This window comes from Pristiophorus japonicus, chromosome 16 (genome assembly GCF_044704955.1).
Source record: "Pristiophorus japonicus isolate sPriJap1 chromosome 16, sPriJap1.hap1, whole genome shotgun sequence".
NCBI lineage: Eukaryota > Metazoa > Chordata > Chondrichthyes > Pristiophoridae > Pristiophorus > Pristiophorus japonicus.
The window spans coordinates 122,061,086-122,082,682 of record NC_091992.1 but is presented as its reverse complement, the minus strand read 5'-3'; the positions used below and the strand labels follow the sequence as shown (position 1 = coordinate 122,082,682).

The following is a 21,597-nucleotide window of genomic DNA, read 5'->3' as shown; positions in this document are numbered from 1 at the left end:
GGATGAAGTTTAACTTTCCTGTGACTGATCTTAATTTGACTGGTTGGGGTGCTGTTCGTTGATGGGACTTTTGGCTCTAGACTTTGGACTTCAGGCTCGAGACCCTCAGACCTCAGGTAAATGTAATATAATGTAAAATATAATAGTGAACACCTGAGAAGGGCCTTGGCGAACTTTAGATGGAACAAATGTGTCCTACTAAACCTGCTAAGGACATATCAGGGTGGTCAACCCCCCCGTAGTGCCCTTGCGGAAATGATGTACCTACCCCAGTCTTGCAAATGACCCTGTTCCTGAAATTTGGGATGTGGTCAATGGCTTTGCACAATGGTCAACGAGGGTTCCGCTCCGGTGCACATGTTGTGGCTCTGGCAGAGTGGGCCTGCAGAAATTTCAGGCTATTTTCCACTGGTTGTGGGAGCCAGTCTGAAAATAACTCTGCTTAGAACTGATCTTAAAAATGTACCTCTGATGAGCTAATCATAGAATCATAGAAATTTACAGCACAGAAGGAGGCCATTCAGCCCATCGTATCCATGCCGGCCGACAAAGAGCTATCCAACCTAATCCCACTTCCCAGCTCTTGGTCCGTAGCCTTGTAGGTTACGGCACTTCAAATGCATATCCAAGTACTTTTTAAATGTTATGAGGGTTTCTGCCTCCACCACCCTTTCAGGCAGTGAGTTCCAGACCCCCTCTCACGGTGAAAAGAATTCTCCTCAAATCCCTTCTAAACCTCCTACCAACTACTTTAAATCTATGGCCCCTGGTTGTTGACCCCTCTGCTAAGGGAAATAGGTCTTTCCTATCCACTCAATCTCGACCCCTCATAATTTTATGCACCTTAATAAGGTCTCCCCTGAGCCTCCTCTGTTTCAAAGAAAACAACCCCAGCCTATCCAATCTTTCCTCATAGCTAAAATTCTCTAGTCCAGGAAACATCCTCGTAAATCTCCTCTGTACCTTCTCTAGTGCAATCACATCTTTCCTGTAATGTGGTGACCAGAACTGCATGCAGTACTCCAGCTGCGGCGTATCTAGTGTTTTATACAGTTCAAGCATAACCTCCCTGCTCTTATATTCTATGCCTCAGCTAATAAAGGCAAGCATCCTGTATGCCTTCTTAACCAACTTATTTACCTGTCCTGCTAACTTCAGGGATCTGTGGACATGCACTCCAAGGTCCCTCTGTTGCTCTACACTTCTAAGTGTCCTACCATTTAATGTGTATTCCCTTGCCTTGTTAGCCCTCCACAAATGCATTTCCTCACACTTCTCCGGACTGAATTCCATTTGCCACCGTTCTGCCCACCTGACCAGTCCATTGATATCTTCCTGCAGTCTGCAGCTTTCTTCTTTATTATCAACCACACGGCCAATTTTTGTATCCTTTGCAAATTTCTTAATCGTATCCCCTACATTCAAGTCTAAATCATTGATATATACCACAAAAAGCAATGGACCTAGTACTGAGCTCTGCGGAACGCCACTGGAAACAGACTTCCAGTCACAAAAATCACCCATCGACCATTACCCTTTGCTTCCTGCCTCTAAGCCAATTTTGGATCCAACTTGCCACTTTGCCTTGGGTCCCATGGGCTTTAACTTTCGTGACCAGTCTGCCAACCTTATCAAAATCTTGCTAAAATCCATATACACATCAGACGCACTACCCTCATCGACCCTCCTCAAAAAATTCAATCAAGTTAGACAGACACGACCCTCCCTTAACAAATCCATGTTGATTATCTTGGATTAATTCAAACCCACGCAAAAGTATGAGAGCACGATCAAGTACTTTTGGAATTCTTGAGAGATTCAATGAGAGAGATGATGGGGGAGATTTCACATGACCCAAGAGCTGGCGGAATCATCTAAGAAGCTGACATGCATAAACACACAAAAAGGGCTGTTCGTATATACCCTTTGGGATCCGTTCAGTGGCTGCGATCTTCCAACGACACATGGAGAGCCTGCTGAAATCTGTCCCGGGAACGGTCGTCTTCCAAGACGACATTTTGATCACCAGACACGACACCGATGAACACCTCCATAACCTGGAAGAGGTGCTACGCCGACTAAATCGAGTAGGTCTAAGATTGAAACGAACCAAATGCGTCTTCTTGGCATCAGAGGTGGAATTCCTGGGAAGGAGAATCGCAGCAGATGGCATCAGACCCTCAGACTCCAAGCCGGAGGCGATCCAGAAGGCCCCAAGACCACGCAACACGACGGAGCTGCGCTCGTTCCTAGGACTATCGAACTACTTTGGTAACTTTCTGCCTGGGCTGAGCACTTTGCTTGAACTATTACATGTACTGCTCCGTAAGGGTGATGACTGGGTCTGGGGTAAAAATCAAGAAACTGCCTTCGAGAAGGCCAGAAACTTATTGTGCTCAAACAAACTACTGGCGCTGTATGATCCCTGTAGGCATCTCGTTTTAGCGTGCGATGCATCATCCTACAGGATCGGGTGTATGCTTCAGCAAGCTAATGTGTCGGGTAAGCCCCAACCTGTAGCGTATGTGTTCCGCAGCCTTTCCAAGGCTGAAAGGGGGTACAGCATGGTCGAAAAGGAGGCCCCTAGCTTGTGTGTACGTGGTAAAAAAGATTCACCAGTACCTATTTGGCCGGCGGTTCAAACTAGAAACCGACCACAAGCCACTCACAGCGTTATTCTCTGAGAGCAAAGGCATTAATACCAACGCCTCAGCTCGCATTCAGAGGTGGGCATTAACGCTGTCCACTTACGACTACATGATCCGCCACAGACCAGGCACCGATAACTGCACAGATACGCTCAGCCGGGTGAAGCAGAGCAGCCCGCGGAACTGGTCATGGCCATGGAAGCCTTTGAGGGCGAAGGGTCACCCGTCACCAGATAAGAATCTGGACCAGCCAAGACCCACTGCTGTCCCAGGTGAAAAAATGTATATTAAGTGGAAAGTGGGCAACCACATATGGAGAGATGCATGGCAATTTTCACTGCTGCAAGAACGAGTTATCTGTCCAGGCCGACTGCATTTTGTGGGGAAATCGCTTGGTCCTGCCCAAGAAGGGCAGAGATTTATTTGTCCATAACAAACACAAACGCGGCATCGTAACGAAAGCCAGTGCGAGATCACACGTGTGGTGGCCCGGCATCGACGTAGACTTAGAATCATGCGTATGCCGGTGCAACACGTGCACGCAACTCAGCAACGCACCCAGGGAAGAGCCCTGAGCCTGTGGTCCTGGCCCTCAAAACCCTGGTCCCGCATCCATGTAGACTACGCGGGTCCCTTTCTAGGAAAAATGTTCCTAGTTGTAATTGATGCTTATTCTAAATGGATCGAATGTGTTATAATGTCGTCCAGCACATCCACCGCCACAATAGAGAGCCTTCGGACAATGATTGCCACCCATGGCCTGCCCGACTTCCTTGTTAGTGACAATGGACCATGCTTTACGAGTTCCGAATTTTGCGAATTTATGTGCTGTAACGGCATAAAGCATGTCAGGTCAGCCCCGTTCAAATCAGCCTCCAATGGCCAAGCTGAGCAGGCAGTACAGGTCATAAAGCAGGGCATGCAGCGAGTGAAGCAAGGTCCCTTGCAGACCCGTCTGTCTCGTGTGCTGCTTGCATATCGGACGAGGCCCCACTCACTCATAGGGGCTCCGCCTGCCGAACTCCTCATGAAGAGGACCCTCAAAACAAGGTTGTCCCTCGTGCACCTGGTTTTAAGTGAGATTGTCGAAAACCGGCGTCTTAAGCAATGTACATATCAATGTAACGCATTGTATCAATGTCAATGACCCTGTTTTCATGCTGAACTTTGGTACGGGCCCCAAGTGGCTTGCAGGCAAAGAGGGTAGTAGGGTATCCGTGGTAAGACTCACTAATAGCCAAACCTGCAAGAAGCACATCAGTCAAACCAAATTGAGGTTCACCGATGATCCAGAACTGCTGGATGACTACAGTGACATCGGCTTCCAACCATAAGTAACAGACCAGCGGTTCACCAAGAGACAGAACCCGTCGCACCGGACAGTCCGACCAGAGTCGCAGCACTGCAAGGTAGTAACACTCCGGTCAGGCCGCCCACACCCTGCATCCAACTCAGTCGCTCAACCAGAGAGCGCAGACCCCCGGTCAGGCTTGACCTGTAAACCGTATCTAAGACTTGGGGGGAAATGTTGTGAAGTATTTGCAGCCATGCTCTGTACCATGCATTGTACCATGTAATTACATGTACTAGCCAACAGATGGGGAAAGCCCGGGAGGCACACATTACTGCACATCGTGCTGCCTCTCTATATAAAGCAGGCTCCTCCTGCAGGTCTCACTTTTGGAGTTTACATTAAACCTGATGGTCACAAGGTGATCAGCTCCAGCATGGGCCATGTGTGATTTATTATAGTGATAAGCATACGTATCACCCACGATCTATGCACTCATCAAGAATCTGCTCTCACCCACTCTTCCTACAGAAAAGGATTACAAAGAACTGTGTGCTCTAGTTCAGGGACACCTTAAACCCACGGAAGGAATCCTCATATCCAGATATCGTTTCTATACTCTCGTTCGTCCAGAAGGCCAGGACGTGGCGGCATTTGTTGCTGACCTGAGACGTCTTGCAGGGCCTTGCAGATTTGGGCCTGTGTTGGAAGACATGCTGTGTGACTTTTTCGTGATCGGGGTCAACCACGAGGCGATCTTAAGTAAGCTGCTGGCTGCGGAGACGCCGGACCTCAACAAGGTCATCACCATTGCCCAGGCTTGCATGTCCACGCAGAAAAGCATGAAGCAGATATCGCGACAAAACAGGAACTCCACGGCAAGTACTGTGCACAAAATTGTATTGACGGCCGGCAGAGCTGCACATGGCAGGGCCTACTCGCCTGCATCTGCAAGACCGGGAGCCGCTCAAAGTTCGCCATCGAGGGCCTACTCGACTGTGTATGCAAGAACTGGAGCCGCTCAAAGTTCACCATCGAGGGCCTACTCGACTGCGTATGTGAGAACGGGAGCCGCTCGAAGTCTGCCATTGGGCACAAATCCGAGCTCAACGTGTTGGCGTTGCGGGGGCAATCACCAACCCCATCAGTGCTGCTTCAGGCAGTTATGTATGCAGAGGGTGTGCGAAGACGGGGCATCTTCAGCAGACGTGTCCACAGCAGAGCAAGTGAGCTGCGACACATCACGTTGATGATGATCAATTCAGCGTGGATCTGGCGATGCAGCCCGAGGCATTTGAGAGCTCCGAGGAGGAAGTGAACAGTGTATGTGCGTTCCTAACAAAGAGCCAACCGATAATGATGGAGGTAAAATTAAACGGCGTGCCGGTATCCATGGAATTAGCCACGGGTGCGAGTCAATCGATAATGAGCCAGAGGACTTTTGAAAAGCTGTATGTACATATGGTCTGCTCACCACCAGAGGGGCACGACCATTGGAGGTCCAAGGGTCATAGGTACATTCATGCTGGGCCCGGTATATAACCTGAACTTCACCTTTGTATCTTCACTTCTGGAAGCCATTAAAGACTGACCAGGTTACACCTGGTCACTGGCTCATAGTACGGAGTTCATTGTATCATTTCATACACCACAGTGAGCACCTCCTGAAACGTGCTATCCATGAAGTTCTCAGCGTCACGGATGCACTACAGTGACACCAGCCGCCGCTCAAATTCCAAAACCCGGAGCTTGGCTGGCGATACTTCCTGCACATGTTATCATCGAAACCACAAGAAGCCTCCAGGACTTTCCACATGGCACAGGATGTACATTCCACAGGACTGAGCTGCCCTACCATGCCTCTATTAGATGAACAACATTTTTTAGTATACCCTGTCATGTATCTTACATTATTATATATAACTGTATCCTAACATGCTATACATGACTGTAATAAGATATGACCTGTAACCACCAGCATACCTTACCACCAGGGGTGCACTTGCAAGAGACAGGTATATAAGGACAGGTCTCAGGCAAGTGCAGCATTCCAGAGCTGTGAAATAAAGGTGCAGGTCCAGAGTGACCTTGACTTCACTACATGCCTCGTGTGAATCGGTACTGAGGGGACAGAACTTTACAGTGGCGACGGGTTACGGGATTACAGAATCCACAGAATGGCGAACAACGGATCAGATGAAAAGTACAATGCGGGAGACAATTGGGAGGACTTTATAGAAAGGCTCCAGCAAAGCTTTGTAACCAAAGACTGGTTAGGCGACGATAAGGCAGACAAGAGAAGAGCCCATCTCTTGACCAGCTGTGGCTCGAAAACATACGCTTTAATGAAGGATCTGTTGGCACTCGAGAAACCAGCAAGCAAGTCGTTTGAAGAATTGAGCACACTGGTAAGAGACCACCTGAAGCCAGCGAGCAGCCTACACATGGCCAGACAGAGGTTCTACAACTACAGATGCCGTGTGGGCCAGAGCATACCCGACTTCATGGCGGAACTTCGGAGGTTGGCTAGTTTATGTGAGTTCTCCGATGAACTGAGGAGAGAAATGCTGAGAGACTTTTTCATTGAAGGAATAGGCCACGCAGGCATATTCCGAAAGCTCATAGAGACCAAGAACCTGACCTTAGAGGCAGCAACACTGGTTGCACAGACATTCTTGGTAGGGGAAGAAGAAACGAGGTTGATTTACAATGCAGGTACGACAACTAACGAAATATCGGAAGACGTTCACAGCACTAAACAAGCTGTTACCCCCACACACAGAAAAAACCGGGAGAACAGGCTCTCGACAGCAGGCAGAAGCCATCAAGGGCCACAGGAACAGCCGTTCTCACCTCATCAACCCACAATGCGAGCAATCAACTACAAACTGAGAGAAGCTCAAGAGAGATCAGCCAGACGCAGCTCATTCTTTGGGAACACTTTAAACAATAGAACAGGTCTGTGCTGGAGGTGTGGGGGTGGGCACTCGTCAAGGGGATGTCGATTTCAGCAGGCTGTTTGTGAATATACAGGGCATTTGGCCCGCATATGCAAAACAATGGCAGCTCGGCTGGTATACGAATTGGATGGGTCGGAAAGCGGACCAGAAGATTGTGGGGACAGTAACCGGGACACCGATATACAGCGGGTCAACACGATCAATGGCCGCTGCTCCTACAACAGGACGCCTCCTATAACGATGAGAGTCCTACTCAATGGGATATCTGTCAACATGGAGCTGGATACGGGAGCGAGTCAATCTCTCATGGGCGCTCAACAATTTGAACAACTGTGACCGCATAAAAGAGACAGACCAAAACTCACAAGGGTCGACACCACACTAAGGACCTATACCACTATACCAAAGGAATCGTACCAGTCCTCGGCAGCGCCATGCTCTCTGTCACACACAAAGGGACAGTGAACCAACTTCCCCTGTGGATTGTCCCCGGAGACCCCTCAGCACTGCTGGGGAACGCTGGCTGGCAAAACTAAACTGGAAATGGGATGATGTCCATGCCATGTCATTAGAGGAACGGACCTTCTGCTCAACAGTTATAAAGCGATTTGAACATCTCTTTCAGCCAGGTGTGGGCACTTTCAAAGGGGCCAAAGTCAAAATCTACATCACACAGGATTCTAGACCAGTCCATCACAAGGCCAGAGCTGTACCCTATGTGATGAGGGAAAAGATTGAACACGAACTAGACAGGCTTCTGCGGGAAGGCATTATATCACCTGTGGAATTTAGCGACCGGGCAAGTCCCATCGTCCCAGTCATGACGCCTGATGGATCCGTACGAATCTGTGGGGACTACAAATCTACCATAAACAGAGTCTCCCTACAGGACCAATACCCGCTGCCCAGAGCGGAGGACTTGTTTGCCACATTGGCTGGAGGTAAACTTTTCTCAAAATTAGACCTCACATCTGCGTATATGATGCAAGAATTGACTGAGGAATCCAAGCTACTCACCACCATCAACACACATCGAGGCCTTTTCATGTACAATCGATGCCCATTCGGCATCAGGTCGGCAGCTGCCATATTCCAGCGCAACATGGAGAGTCTGCTCAAGTCCATCCCGGGGACGGTTGTATTTCAAGACAACATACTTATCACGGGCAGGGACACCGACTCCCATCTCCGTAATTTGGAGGAAGTACTAAAGCGGTTGGATCGGGTAGGCCTACGAGTCAAGAAATCCAAGTGCCTGTTTCTCGCACCCGAGGTTGAATCTTTGGGCCGAAGGATTGCCGCTGATGGAATCCGCCCAACAGAGTCCAAAACAGAAGCAATTCGCCTGGCACCCAGCCCGGAATGTCTCAGAACTGCACGCCTTTCTCGAGGTACTCAATTACTTTGGGAACTTTATGCAGAACTTAAGCACACTGCTGGAGCCTCTCCACGTGCTACTCAGGAAGGGGTGCGATTGGTTTTGGGGGGACGCCCAGGAACGCGCCTTCAATAAGGCACGCAACCTTCTTTGTTCCAACAGTGTTTTGACTTTCTTTGACCCAGGTAAAAAGCTAGTTCTCACATGCGATGCGTCAGCGTATGGGGTCGGGTGCGTTTTGCAACATGTCAATAGTGCGGGCAAATTACAACCCATTGCTTATGCCTCCAGGTCACTTTCGCGGGCGGAGCGTGGGTACGGAATGGTAGAGAAGGAGGCGCTCGCGTGCGTGTACAGTGTCAAAAAGATGCACCAATACCTTTTTGGGGCCAAGTTCGCGTTAGAAACCGACCACAAGTCCCTCACGTCCCTCCTATCTGAGAGCAAGGCAATAAACGCCAACGCCTCGGCACGAATTCAACGGTGGGCACTCATGCTGGCGTCCTACGACTACACAATAAGGCACAGACCAGGCACATGCAACTGTGCCGACGCGCTCAGCAGACTACCCCGGCGACCACGGAAGGGTCTGACGAACAGGACTGTGAGATAGTCATGGCAATCAATGCCTTTGAGTCCACAGGTTCGCCCATGACGGCTCGCCAAATCAGAGCCTGGACGGCCAGCGACCCCAAGTTATCCTTAGTAAAAAGATGTGTCCTAACCGGTGATTGGGCAGAGGCTTGCGATGCCTGCCCCGAGGAATTAAAATCCTTTCACAGGCGCATGCATGAGCTATCACTACAAGCAGACTGCCTATGTGGGGCAGCTGAGTAGTCATGCCTCTGCGAGGCAGAGAGGCATTTGTCCGGTAGCTCCACTGCGAGCTGCCGGGGATCGTTTTCATGAAGGCCATAGCCAGATCCCATGTCTGGTGGCCTGGTATTGACATGGACTTGGAGCTCTGTGTCCGAAGGTGCACCATTTGTGCCCAACTCAGCAATGCCCTCAGGGAGGCTCCACTGAGCCCCTGGCCCTGGCCTACCAAACCGTGGTCGTATGTGCACGTAGACTATGCGGGCCCATTCATGGGCAAAATGTTCCTTGTAGTTGTAGATGCATTTTCAAAGTGGATCGAATGCACCATTTTAAACTCGAGAACAACCTCCACCACTGTGGAGAGCCTCGTAACCATGTTTGCAACGCACAGAATCCCTGACATATTAGTCAGTGACAAAGGTCCGTGCTTCACCAGCGCAGAATTCCAAGACTTTATAATTGACCACAGCATAAATCACGTCAAGACGGCACCTTTCAAGCCGGCCTCCAATGGCCAGGCGGAGAGAGCAGTGCAAATCATTAAACAAGGCATGCTTATAAATCCAAGGTCCCACGCTGCAGGGTCGCCTGTCACGACTGCTGCTGGCATACAGATCTCGTCCGCACTCACTGACTGGGATTCCCCCCCATGCAACTTTTGATGAAAAGGACTTTAAAAATAAGGCTCTCATTAATCCTCCCAGACATGCACGATATCGTTGAGGTAAAGTGCCGTAAGCTGACTGAGTACCATGACAGAAATTCGAGGGGGAGATGGAATGAGATAGGGGACAAAGTGTTTGTACTAAACTATGGTAGGGGTCCCAAATGGCTTGCAGGGACAGTAACGGGCAAGGAAGGAAACAAGCTACTGGTAGTACAAATGGACAATGGCAAAACCTGCCGGAGGCATGTAGACCAAGTCAAAAGCAGATTTACCAACAACACTGCGGAACCAGAGGCAGACTACAATGTGGAACTCGCACCACACCTGGTGGACAGACAGAGGGAACAACCTGAGGAAAGGGCAATCCCAACAGACAGCCCAGGCGAGTCAACAACAATCACACCAATCGAAACAGACAGCCCAAACGACATACCAGCAACCACACCCAAAGAAAAACAGACACCAAGGTAAACAACTGAACCACAACGCAGGGGCTCCACGTGAGAGCGTAGACCACCTGAGAGACTGAACCTATAAAGACAATAAGACCTTGGGGGAGGGTGATGTCATGTATCTTACATTATTATATATAACTGTATCCTAACATGCTATACATGACTGTAATAAGATATGACCTGTAACCACCAGCATACCTTATCACCAGGGGTGCACTTGCAAGAGACAGGTATATAAGGGCAAGTCTCAGGCAAGTGCAGCATTCCAGAGCTGTGAAATAAAGGTGCAGGTCCAGAGTGACCTTTACTTCACTACATGCCTTGTGTGAATCTGTACTGAGGGGACAGGACTTTACATACCCCTCTGCCCTAACTTAGAGAGAAGAAAAGACAAGTGATACTCACCAACCAATCACTTACCTGCTGTCCTTTGAAGTCACTCCTTGTTTTTTGTTTTTTTTGTATCTGCTCTCTCAATGTGCTCTTGCTGCGACTGCTGGGTTCCGCTGTGTTTAAATGCTCCGCTCTCCTGATGTACTCTGTTGCCCTGCCTCAACCAATCAGTTACCAGCTATTCTGCGATGTCACTTCTGGATTTTTTTTGTCTCGAGCTCCTGTCGCCGCGTTCTTTATTCCAGCTCCACTCTTGCTGTGTTCCCACTCAGGTTCGTTTCTACTGGTCTGGGGCTCCTGTTGCCACGCTCTTTATTCCAGCTCTGCTCTTGCTGTGCTCCCACTCAGGTTCGCTCTTTCTAGTGCTAGAATATTTCAGAATGGGACTTGGCATAGATTTCTGCATCCTCCTGTTTTTTTTTATTCGTTCCGTGATAAAGCCAATACAGGTATAATGTCCCGAAACCAGAAACCTCGGGACCGAGTGTCATGGTACATCAGTCATTGAAGGTTGGCATGCAGGTACAGCAGGCGGTTAAGAAAGCAAATGGCATGTTGGCCTTCATAGCGAGGGGATTTGAGTACAAGGGCAGGGAGGTGTTGCTACAATTGTACAGGGCCTTGGTGAGGCCACACCTGGAGTATTGTGTACAGTTTTGGTCTCCTAACCTGAGGAAGGACATTCTTGCTATTGAGGGAGTGCAGCGAAGGTTCACCAGACTGATTCCCGGGATGGCGGGACTGACCTATCAAGAAAGACTGGATCAACTGGGCTTATATTCACTGGAGTTCAGAAGAATGAGAGGGGACCTCATAGAAACGTTTAAAATTCTGACGGGGTTAGACAGGTTAGATGCAGGAAGAATGTTCCCAATGTTGGGGAAGTCCAGAACCAGGGGACACAGTCTAAGGATAAGGGGGAAGCCATTTAGGACCGAGATGAGGAGGAATTTCTTCACCCAGAGAGTGGTGAACCTGTGGAATTCTCTACCACAGAAAGTTGTTGAGGCCAATTCACTAAATATATTCAAAAAGGAGTTAGATGAAGTCCTTACTACTAGGGGGATCAAGGGGTATGGTGAGAAAGCAGGAATGGGGTACTGAAGTTGCATGTTCAGCCATGAACTCATTGAATGGCGGTGCAGGCTAGAGGGGCCGAATGGCCTACTCCTGCACCTATTTTCTATGTTTCTATTCTGGTTTTCAGGTTTTTCCGGATTTCAGAGAAGAAATCAGACATCCCAAATCCGGAAACCCTTGAGCCGAGATTCGAGTATTTCCGGAATTTGGAGAAGAAATCCGACGTCCCGAATCTGGAAACCCTGGTGGCGACTTTTGGATATTTTCAGATTTCAGAGAAGAAAATCCAACAACCCTAATCCGGAAACCTTGTGGACGATTTTCAGGTATTTCCGGATTTCGGAGACAATCCGACATCCCGAATCTGGAAACACTTGGGTCGAGTTTCGGTTATTGCCGGATTTCAGAGACAAACCTGTATTTATTGCCCATCCCTAATTGCCCTTGAGAAGGTGGTGGTGAGCCACCTTCTAGATCCACTGCAGTTCTTGTGGTGAAGGTACTCCCACAGTGCTGTTAGGGAGTTTCAGGATTTAAACCCAGCGATGATGAAGTAACGGCAGTATATTTCCAAGTCAGGATGGTATGTGACTTGGAAATTGCAGGTGATGGTGTTCCCATGCGCCTGCTGCCCTTGTCCTTCTTGGCGGTAGAGGTCATGGGTTTGGGAGGTGCTGCCGAAGAAATCTTGGCGCGTTGCTGCAGTGCATCTTGCACATGGTACACACTGCTGCCACGGTGATTGTTTAAGTGGCGGATGGTGTGCCAATCAAGTGGGCTGCTTTGTCCTGGATGCTGTTGAGCTTCTTGAGTGTTGCTGAAGCTGCACTCATCCAGACAAATAGAGAGTATTCCATCACACTCCTGACTTGTGCCTTGTAGATGGTGGAAGTGAGACACTTGCCACAGTATACCCAGCCTCTGACCTGCTATTGTTGCCACAGTATTGATGTGGCTGGTCCAGTTAAGTTTCTGGTCAATGGTGACCCCCAGGATGCTGATGTTGTGGAATTTGTTGATGGTAATGTTGTTGAATGTCAAGGGGAGATGGTTAGATTCTCACTTGTTAGAGATTGATGTTGCCTGGCACTTGTGTGAAATGAATGCTACTTGCCACTTATCACAGCCCAAGCCTAAATATCGTCCAGGTATTGTTGCATGTGGGCATAGACTGTTTCATTTTCTGAGGCGTTGCAAAAGGAACGGAACACTCTGCACTCATCAACGAACTCCCCATTTCTAACCTTATGCTGAAGTGACAGTCATTGATGAAGCAGTTGAAGATGGTTGGGCCTAGGACACAGCCCTAAAGAACTCCTGCAATGATGTCCTGGGCTGAGATGATTGACCGCCAATAACCACAACCATCTTTATTTTTAGGTATGACTCCAGCCAGTGGGGAGTTTCCCCCTGATTCCCATTGACATCAGTTTTACTGGGGCTCCTTGATGCCCCACTTGGTCAAATGCTGCCTTGATGTCAAGGGCAATCACTCTCACCTCATCTCTGAAATTCAGTTCTTTTGTCCATGTTTGAACCAAGGCTGTACTGAGATCTGGAACTAAGTGGTCCTGGCAGAACCCATGCTGAACATTGGTGAGCAGGTTATTGGAAAGTGCCATTTGATAGCACTGTTGACGACCGCTTCCATCACTTTGCTAATAACTGAGACTGATGTGGACGTAATTGGCCGGTTGGATTTGTCCTGCTTTTTGTGGAGAGGACATACCTGGGCAGTTTTCCACATTGATGGGTAGATGCCGGTGTTGTAGCTGTACTGGAACAGCTTGGCTCGAGGCGCAACAAGTCTATAGCACAAGTCTATAGCACGGCAGCTGGGATGTTGTCGGGGCCCATAGCCTTTGCTGTATCCAGTTCGCTCAGTTGTTTCTTGATATCATGTGGAGTGAATTGAATTGGCTGAAGACTGGTTTCTGTGACGATGTGGTCCTCAGGAGGAGGCCAATATCATCCACTCAGCACTTCTGGCTGAAGATGGTTGCAAACACTTCAACCTTGTCTTTTGCACTTGCGTGCTGAGCTCCTCCATCATTGAGGATGCGGATATTCATGGAGGCTCCTCCTCCCATTAGTTGTCCACCACCATTCGTGACTGGATGTGGCAGGACTGCACAACTTTGATCTGACCTATTGATTATGGGATCGCCTAGCTGTTTATAGCATGCAGCTTCCATTGTTTAGCGTGCATGTAGTCCTGTGTTGCAGCTTCCTCTGGTTGGCACCTCATTTTTAGGTATGCCTGTTGCTGCTCCTGGCATGCTCTTTTGCACTCCTTATTAAACCAGGGTTGATCCCCTTGCTTGATGGTAATGGTAGAGTGAGAGAAATGCCGGGCCAGGAGGTTGCAGATTGTGGTGAAATACAATTCTGCTGCTGCTGATGGCCCACAGCGCCTCATGGATGCCGAGTTTTGAGCTGCTAGATCTATTCTGAATCGATCTCATTTAGCACAGTGGTAGTGCCATACAACACAATGGAGGGTGTCCTAAGTGTGAAGACGGGACATTGCCTCCATAAGGACTGTGCATAGGTCACTGCTACCAATGCTGTCATGGACAGATGCATCTGCGACAGGTAAATTGGTGAGGACGCGGTCAAGTAGGTTTTTCCCTCATATTGGTTCTCTCACCATCTGCCGTAGGCCCAGTCTGGCAGCTATGTCCTTCAGGACTTGGCCAGCTCGACTGAGCTACTCTTGGTGATGGACATTGAGGTCCCCCACCCAGAGTACATTCTGTGCCCTTGTTATCCTCAGTGCTTCTTCCAAATGGTGTTCATCATGGAGGAATACTGAATAATCAGCTGAGGGAGGGCGGTAGGTGATAATCAATCAGCAGAAGGTTTCCTTGCCTATGCTTAACCTGTAGCCATGAGACTTCATGAGGTCCGGTGTCAACATTGAGGACTCTCAGGGCCACTCCCTCTTGACTGTATACTACTGTACTGCCACCTCTGCTGAGTCTGTCCTGCCGGTGGGACAGGTCATACCCAGGGATGGTGATGAAAGGATCTGGGACGTTGGCTGAAAGGTATGATTCTGTGAGTATGACTATGTCAGGCTTTTGCTTGAATAGTCTGTGGGCCAGCTCTCCCAATCTTGGCACAAGTCCCCAGATGTTAGTGAGGAGGACTTTGCAAGGTCAACTGGGTTGGGTGTGCCTTTGGTGCCTAGGTCGATGCCGAGTTGTCTGTCTAGTTTTATTTTTTATTATTGTTTCTCGTAGTGGTTTGTTACAAATGAGTGGCTTGCTAGGCCATTTCAGAGGGCAGTTAACAGTGAACCATATTGCTATGGGTCTGGAGTCACATATAAGTCAGACTAGGTAAAAACAGGAAGACAGAATATTATCTGAATGGTGACAGATTAGGAAAAGGGGAGGTGCAACGAGACCTGGGTGTCATGGTACATCAGTCATTGAAGTTTGGTATGCAGGTACAGCAGGCGGTGAAGAAGGCAAATGGTATGTTGGCCTTCATAGCTAAAGGATTTGCATATAGGAGCAGGGAGGTCTTACTGAAGTTGTACAGAGCCTTGGTGAGGCCACACCTGGAACATTGTGTTCAGTTTTGATCTCCTAATCTGAGGAAGGACGTTCTTGCTATTGAGGGAGTACAGCGAAGGTTCACCAGATTGATTCCCGGGATGGCAGGACTGACATATGAGGAGAGACTGGATCAACTGGGCTTGTATCCACTGGAGTTTAGAAGAATGAGAGAGGATCTCATAGAAACATATAAAATTCTGACAGGATTGGACAGGTTAGAGGCAGGAAGAATGTTCCCGGTGCTGGGGAGTTCCAGAACCAGGGGTCACAATCTAAGAATAAGGGGTAAGTTATTTAGGACCGAGATGAGGAGAAACTTCTTCACTCAGAGAGTGGTTAACCTGTGGAATTCTCTACCGCAGAAAGTTGTTGAGGCCAGTTCGTTAGATATATTCAAAAGGAAGTTAGATATGGCCCTTACGGCCAAAGAGATCAAGGGGTATGGAGAGAAAGCAGGAAAGGGTTACTGAGGTTGAATGATCAATGGCGGTGCAGGCTCAAAGGGCCGAATGGCCTGCTCCTGCACCTAATTTCTATGTTTCTATGTAAGGACAGCAGATTTCCTTCCTTAAAGGACAATAATGAACCAGATGGGTTTTTATGACAATAGTTTTATGGTAAACATTACTGAGACTAGCTTTTTAAAAATTCCATATTTATTTAATTAACTGAATTTAAATTTCCCGGATTTGAACTCACGTCTCTGGACCATTAGTCCAGGCCTCTGCATTTCTAGTCCAGTAACTTGTTCTTCCCCCTAAGAAACTATATACATTTTAAGCCAGTAATATACAACCTCCTCATAAAACCAGGTTGTGAGTCAGCTGTTTGTTGTAATTTGGTACACTGAAGTCAGATGTTCTGAATGAGGGAACAATTGATGTCTGCACACTTTTAAGTTGTAGATCAGGCATGCAGCAAGTACTTTGTTTAATGAGAAAATCACTGTTTCACTGCATCAAACATTTCAAACTAGGACTTACCTTTGATTTTCCAGTTCCAGCATTACCAATGACGAAGACTGAGTGACGTACTTGAAGTATTTCTTCTAGCTGAATTATTTTCAGGAGAAAGCTATCTTCAGGTTGTAGATGGAGATCTAGTATTGACTGCTTAACAATCTATAAAAAACATAAGAAAATCTATCTTGTTAAAGACAAAAGCTAATAAAATAGGTGAATACAAATTATCTTGAATTCCCTCATGGTCTACAAAAAGTACAAGAGCAGTGCTCCAATGCGGCAGCACATTGTAAGCTATAGAAACATATGTCCCAATATTTATGGGGAGGTGGGGAGGATGTTGGAGGGTGTGGAGTGGTGCGATAGTTGGGGGGAAAATCGTTGGGGACAGTCCTCGTCAATTGGGAGAGGTTGGGGATTGGTGGGGGTCTTTTCAAACTCATAAGACACCAAGGAGCTAGAAATGCAGTGATTTTGCGACCGAGTTTTTGGTGCTATTTCACCCTTTTTGGCAAAAACCCAGTCGGCGGGAAATTCAGTGACTTTTGTGCGATGGTGCTTTCCACACACCACTGGGAGAGGAGCGCCGTCGTGCAACAGTCGAAATAGCGTTTTCACCAGAAATTTGTCTCTCTCCGCACCTGTATTCTGCGCCGACAGGGAAAACCTGTCGTAGCAGCCCTGCCAGCAACGGTAAGTATGAAGACCTGCAAAAAGGTAAGTTAAAGATTTTATTTTTTAATTTGTTTGCAGCGATTCGATAGATAAGTGTCTTGTAAATGTTGTGTGAATTTTTTTTTCCAATTTATTTTTTGGTGTTTTTCCGCCATTCCAAGGGCAGTGGTATCGCAGTGGTATCGGCTTCGGACTAAAATTGCCGAAATTCGCGGTTTGTGCCGCGAATCCTCGTGCAACACCGATTTTTATCGCTGCACAAATTAAAGGTTGAATTTACAGCCTGATAGCGATAGCGAAGCAATAATGGTAATTTTGACAAAAAAATACAGCTTCCAAATTTCTAGCCCCAAGCTGTGTAATATTCTTCATATAAGCTATTCAGACTGGCAAAAGGTGGGAGGTGGTGTTCCACAGGGATCACTGCTGGGACCACTGTTGTTCACAATTTACATTAATGATTTAGACTCAGGAATCGCAAGTACAATTTCAAAAGTTGTGGACTACACCAAATTGGGAGGTAAGTAAATACAAAGGAAAAATGCGACAAAATATATGAAGACATTAATGAGCTTGCAGAATGGACGTGTAATTGGCAAATGAATTTCAATATAGATAAATGTGAGGTGGTGCATTTTGGTAGGAAGAATAAGAAGGCCACATATTGCTTGGACAATAAGAGTTTTTATGGGGTAGAGGAGCAAAGGGATCTAGGGGTACAGATACACAAATCACTAAAAGTAGCGATGCAGGTTAACAAAGCCATAAATAATGTAATCCAAGCACTGGAGTTAATTTCTAAAGGGACAGAATTGAAAAGCACAGCACTTATGTTAAATTTGCATCGAACGTTGTTTAGGCCACTGTGCACAGTTTTGGTCTCCATATTATAAAAGGACATAGCGGTATTGGAGAAGGTGCAAAAAAGATTCACAAGAATGATACCAGAACTGAGAGGATATAATTATCAGGAAAGGCTGAACAGGCTGGACTCTTTTCTCTAGAAAAGTGAAGGTTGAGAGGTGATCTGAACGAGGTCTATAAGGTAATGAAAGGGTTTGATAAGTTAGACGTAGAGAAAATGTTTCCACTTGTGGGGGATTCCAAAACTAGAGATCATCAAAATAAGATAGTCCCTTATAAATCCAATAAGGAACTGAGGAGAAATTTCTTTACTCAAAGTGTGGCAAGAATGTAGAAAATTGTACCACAAGGAATAGTTGAGGCTAATAGCATAGGTGCATTTCAGGAGAAGCTAGATAAGCATATGAGGGAGAAAGGAACAAGAAATATATGCTAATAAGGTGAGATGAAGTAGGGTGGGACGAGGCTCGTGTGAAGCATAAATGCTGGCGTAGACCAGTTAAGCCGAATGGCCTGTTTCGAGGCTGTACACTTGATGTAACTTAATGAAGATGTAAATGTATAAAATGCTTGTGCCAAACTCTGACTAACTGACTTTCATTCAACCACCAACCATTTGTCAGAGCCCAGCAACTGGATGGGAAAGATTGGGGTGTGGGGGTGGGGTGGCGAGTGTGGCAGCAAGAAGTGGCTGTAGAAGAGAGGCCGCAATTTTTTCTTGAGGAGCATTCTTGCTCATCCTGGCCCACAAGTAGTGTGCTAAAAAGCCCCCATTTCAAGGCTGGGTTTCCCGAGCCCTGAGAAATCTGGCCAATTGGTTAAATTGAAATCAGGCTCCGAATTGCACTGTGGGAGCCTGATTTAAATAATATAATGAAGTGTGCTGCCTCTCCAAGTTGGGACACACGCACGGCATGCAACCCGCTGCTGTAAAAATGATGGAAGATACGTGTCGGGTGGGGTAGGGACGGTTTCCACGATTTTTAATGTTTAACTGCCCCGACCCACTCACGTCTGTCATGAGGGGTTTAATATTGATCCGATAAGAGCAGAAGTAGGCATTTCAGGTCCTTAAGCCTGTTCCGCCATTTCACACAACCTTTTGTGTCAGTTATGATAACTGAGATTTGCACCTTACCTCCCACAGTACTGTAGTCTTACCCCACTCCCACATTGTTAGACTTCCCACACTCCATCGCCACCACATTCAGAACATCTCTGGAGAAGGTATTTGTTAAGTATACAAGAACTCCATGAAGCTGAGTATTGTTAGCTAAACTTAGTGACCTTAGTCTTCTCTATTACAACTCCAGAGTGCCTAAACAAAATGGCAGTCAACCTTTTATACTGGCTCTGCACGTGTGTGCAGATTATTATGTCTTTAGATGCTCTGATAGATCCACGAGGCAATGTGTTGTACTTGAACCTTAGTCCTTTATTGATAACTCCAAAGTGAGGATCACATCTGGTGGCCTGCCTTTTATACTAGGCCTGGCACATCTGTACAGGTAACCTACAAGTCTCCCACTGAGGTGCACCCTGGTGGCACACCTTGTGATAGTACCAACAGTAGCCATGTAGGATACATGACATCACTTCCCGCCAAGCCTTCATGCATCGACTGTGCTCTGGGCTTAGCTCTATCTGGTTGACCCTTGGAGGGTCGTTTCCATCTTGGGTGAGTAGGTGGTGTTTCGTTGGCAGTGGAGGTGCTGGTGGTTTATGTTTGTGCATCCATGACCACTCCATTCTCTCCCCCCACCACATATAGATTATGCCGGTGGCACATTACATTCATATACATTCAAGTCCAGAAAAAAAAAATAGCATTTACATCATTACATTTGTGGTACAGTTGTGAGGCATTTGACTGGTGAGGTACATACTTTGTACATACTTGGAATCAATACTGGTGTGTGAGGACAAACTAGTACCAGAACTGCTGGGTGATGTCCAGGTAGTCTGGTGGAGGCACGGTGCCCAGAGCTGGCAGTGGGAACCCGGTTGGCTCAAGTTGCCTGCTCTCGGGGCCTTTGCTGTTGCTCCAAGCGTCGGGCAGGTTCACAGATGCCTGTGACCTCCCTGTCATTTCCTTGCACCCCAGGTCCTACTGCTCCCTGAGGAGCCGTCATCTGGCAGTGCACAGGGAACTGCTGACTCGCTTGCCTGGGCGTTATTTGGTTTGAGATCCTGGCTGGTCCCGGTCCCATTTGGGAGAACCGTTGCGGGTGTCCCTTCGTTCCTGAGTGTAGCCTTGGTGGCGATAGGGTCTGGGGGCTGTGCCTTAGCGCAATTTGCTCTTTCAGGCTGGAGGCGGTTGGTGCCATCGGGTACCTGAGAGGTGGAGCCGATCAGGGGCAGTGTATCGATACCGGTGCCGTTGCCTTCCTGAGATCACTTGCTCTGTGGCTTGTATGTATTGGCTGCTTGTGGCCACACTCCATGGTGCATAACTCTGGTCCCAGGGATGCAGGCTACTACATTGGGTAACTCGCTGGACCTGCGTGCTCCCGATGGGTGTCTGCCCACTGCATTGACTGTATGCAGTTGAAATCCCACATCGCACAACGTTTCACTACTCATAGTAAATAACCTGCAGCTCCGATCGCCCGACTTTTCTTTGTTTATTGCATGTACACAGCTCTGATCATCAATTACACATTTTACATCTAACTCACAGTTGCTCTTACATTGATTGAGAGTATGGAACTGTCCCTTTAAGTGTGGTGGGTAGTAGGCCTCCTTTAAGAGAGCCTTGCTATCTTTACCCCAATCCTCTTCTTTGTTTGGTGCCACGTGTTGCTCCATCAGCGCTGCACCTCGTGGGCTGGCCGCCGCCATCTTTTTTTTCAGCACATTACCTCGTGGCTTGGGCGCCATCTTTCCTCCATCCATGATGTTGACTGCGGTGATCCTCTTCTTCCCGGGTTCTGCCACCGAAGCTGGGAAGTCGCCTTTAGATCCGATTTTCTTCCTCCGGAGTCTTGCCACTGGAGCCTGGAAGGTACGTTAGGGTCGCCTCAGTCGGGTCAGCTCCACGCAGTCGTGCTCAGTGGTCTGTGCCTTTGGTGCTGTGCTGATCTGCTCTCTGGTGTCGGATCCAACCTCAGGTGAGGACTTGCTTTGCCTCTGAGCGCGGGGGACGTCGATCGCTGGAGGGATGAAATATTCCCAACTCCAATGGATCTTCTTCATCCATCTTCTTCCGAGTAGTGTTGGTCACCTGTAACAATCCACCGAGGTAACTTGTGCACCGCACCATCATGGAGTATCTTTTCACCCGCACTACCAACGACTGGGATAAGTTCATCGGTGTAGGTACGCAGCTTTGCCTAAACCAGGACCAACTTGGGTCGTTCAGCTTGATTGTTCCTGTCATGTATTCAACTATCATTGTAACCCATGTATAAGCGGACCTAAGTTGTACACTTTGAGAACATTGGCCACAAAGGGCGAACTTGTGGGAGACACTCCCAACCTGGACTTTCAGGTATAATAGGGGAAGCTCCACCCACCTTCATCACTTGAGGTCTTGGTAATAAAGGAAACTGGTCACAGAGTGACCTTCTCTCAAGTATGGGCCTCGTGTGCATTTATACTGTATAGTAAGGACATATCATTGGCGATGAGAAACTTGGATTTAAACCACGCGAGCATGGCCACTAGCAGCACAGAAGAGATGTGTTGGTGATAATTGGGACGACTTTATTGAGCGACTACAGCAAAGTTTTGTCACTTAGGAATGGTTGGGCCAGGATTCGGCCGGCAAACGCAAGGCTCATCTCCTGACGGTTTGAGGATCCAGAACGTACTCCCTGACGAAGGACTTTCTAGCGCCA

The 21,597-nt window shown here is 47.9% G+C and overlaps 1 protein-coding gene across 1 annotated transcript in view; it reads right to left on the bottom strand.

The window, feature by feature from the left end:
* Window positions 1-21,597, bottom strand: part of LOC139226779 (dynein axonemal heavy chain 17-like) — a 1,002,254-nt gene that overhangs the window by 337,257 nt on the left and 643,400 nt on the right. Inside the window, exon 41 of the mRNA XM_070857781.1 lies at window positions 16,241-16,378. Within this exon, the coding sequence (XP_070713882.1) occupies window positions 16,241-16,378 (138 nt within the window). The remainder of the gene's footprint in view (window positions 1-16,240; window positions 16,379-21,597) is intronic.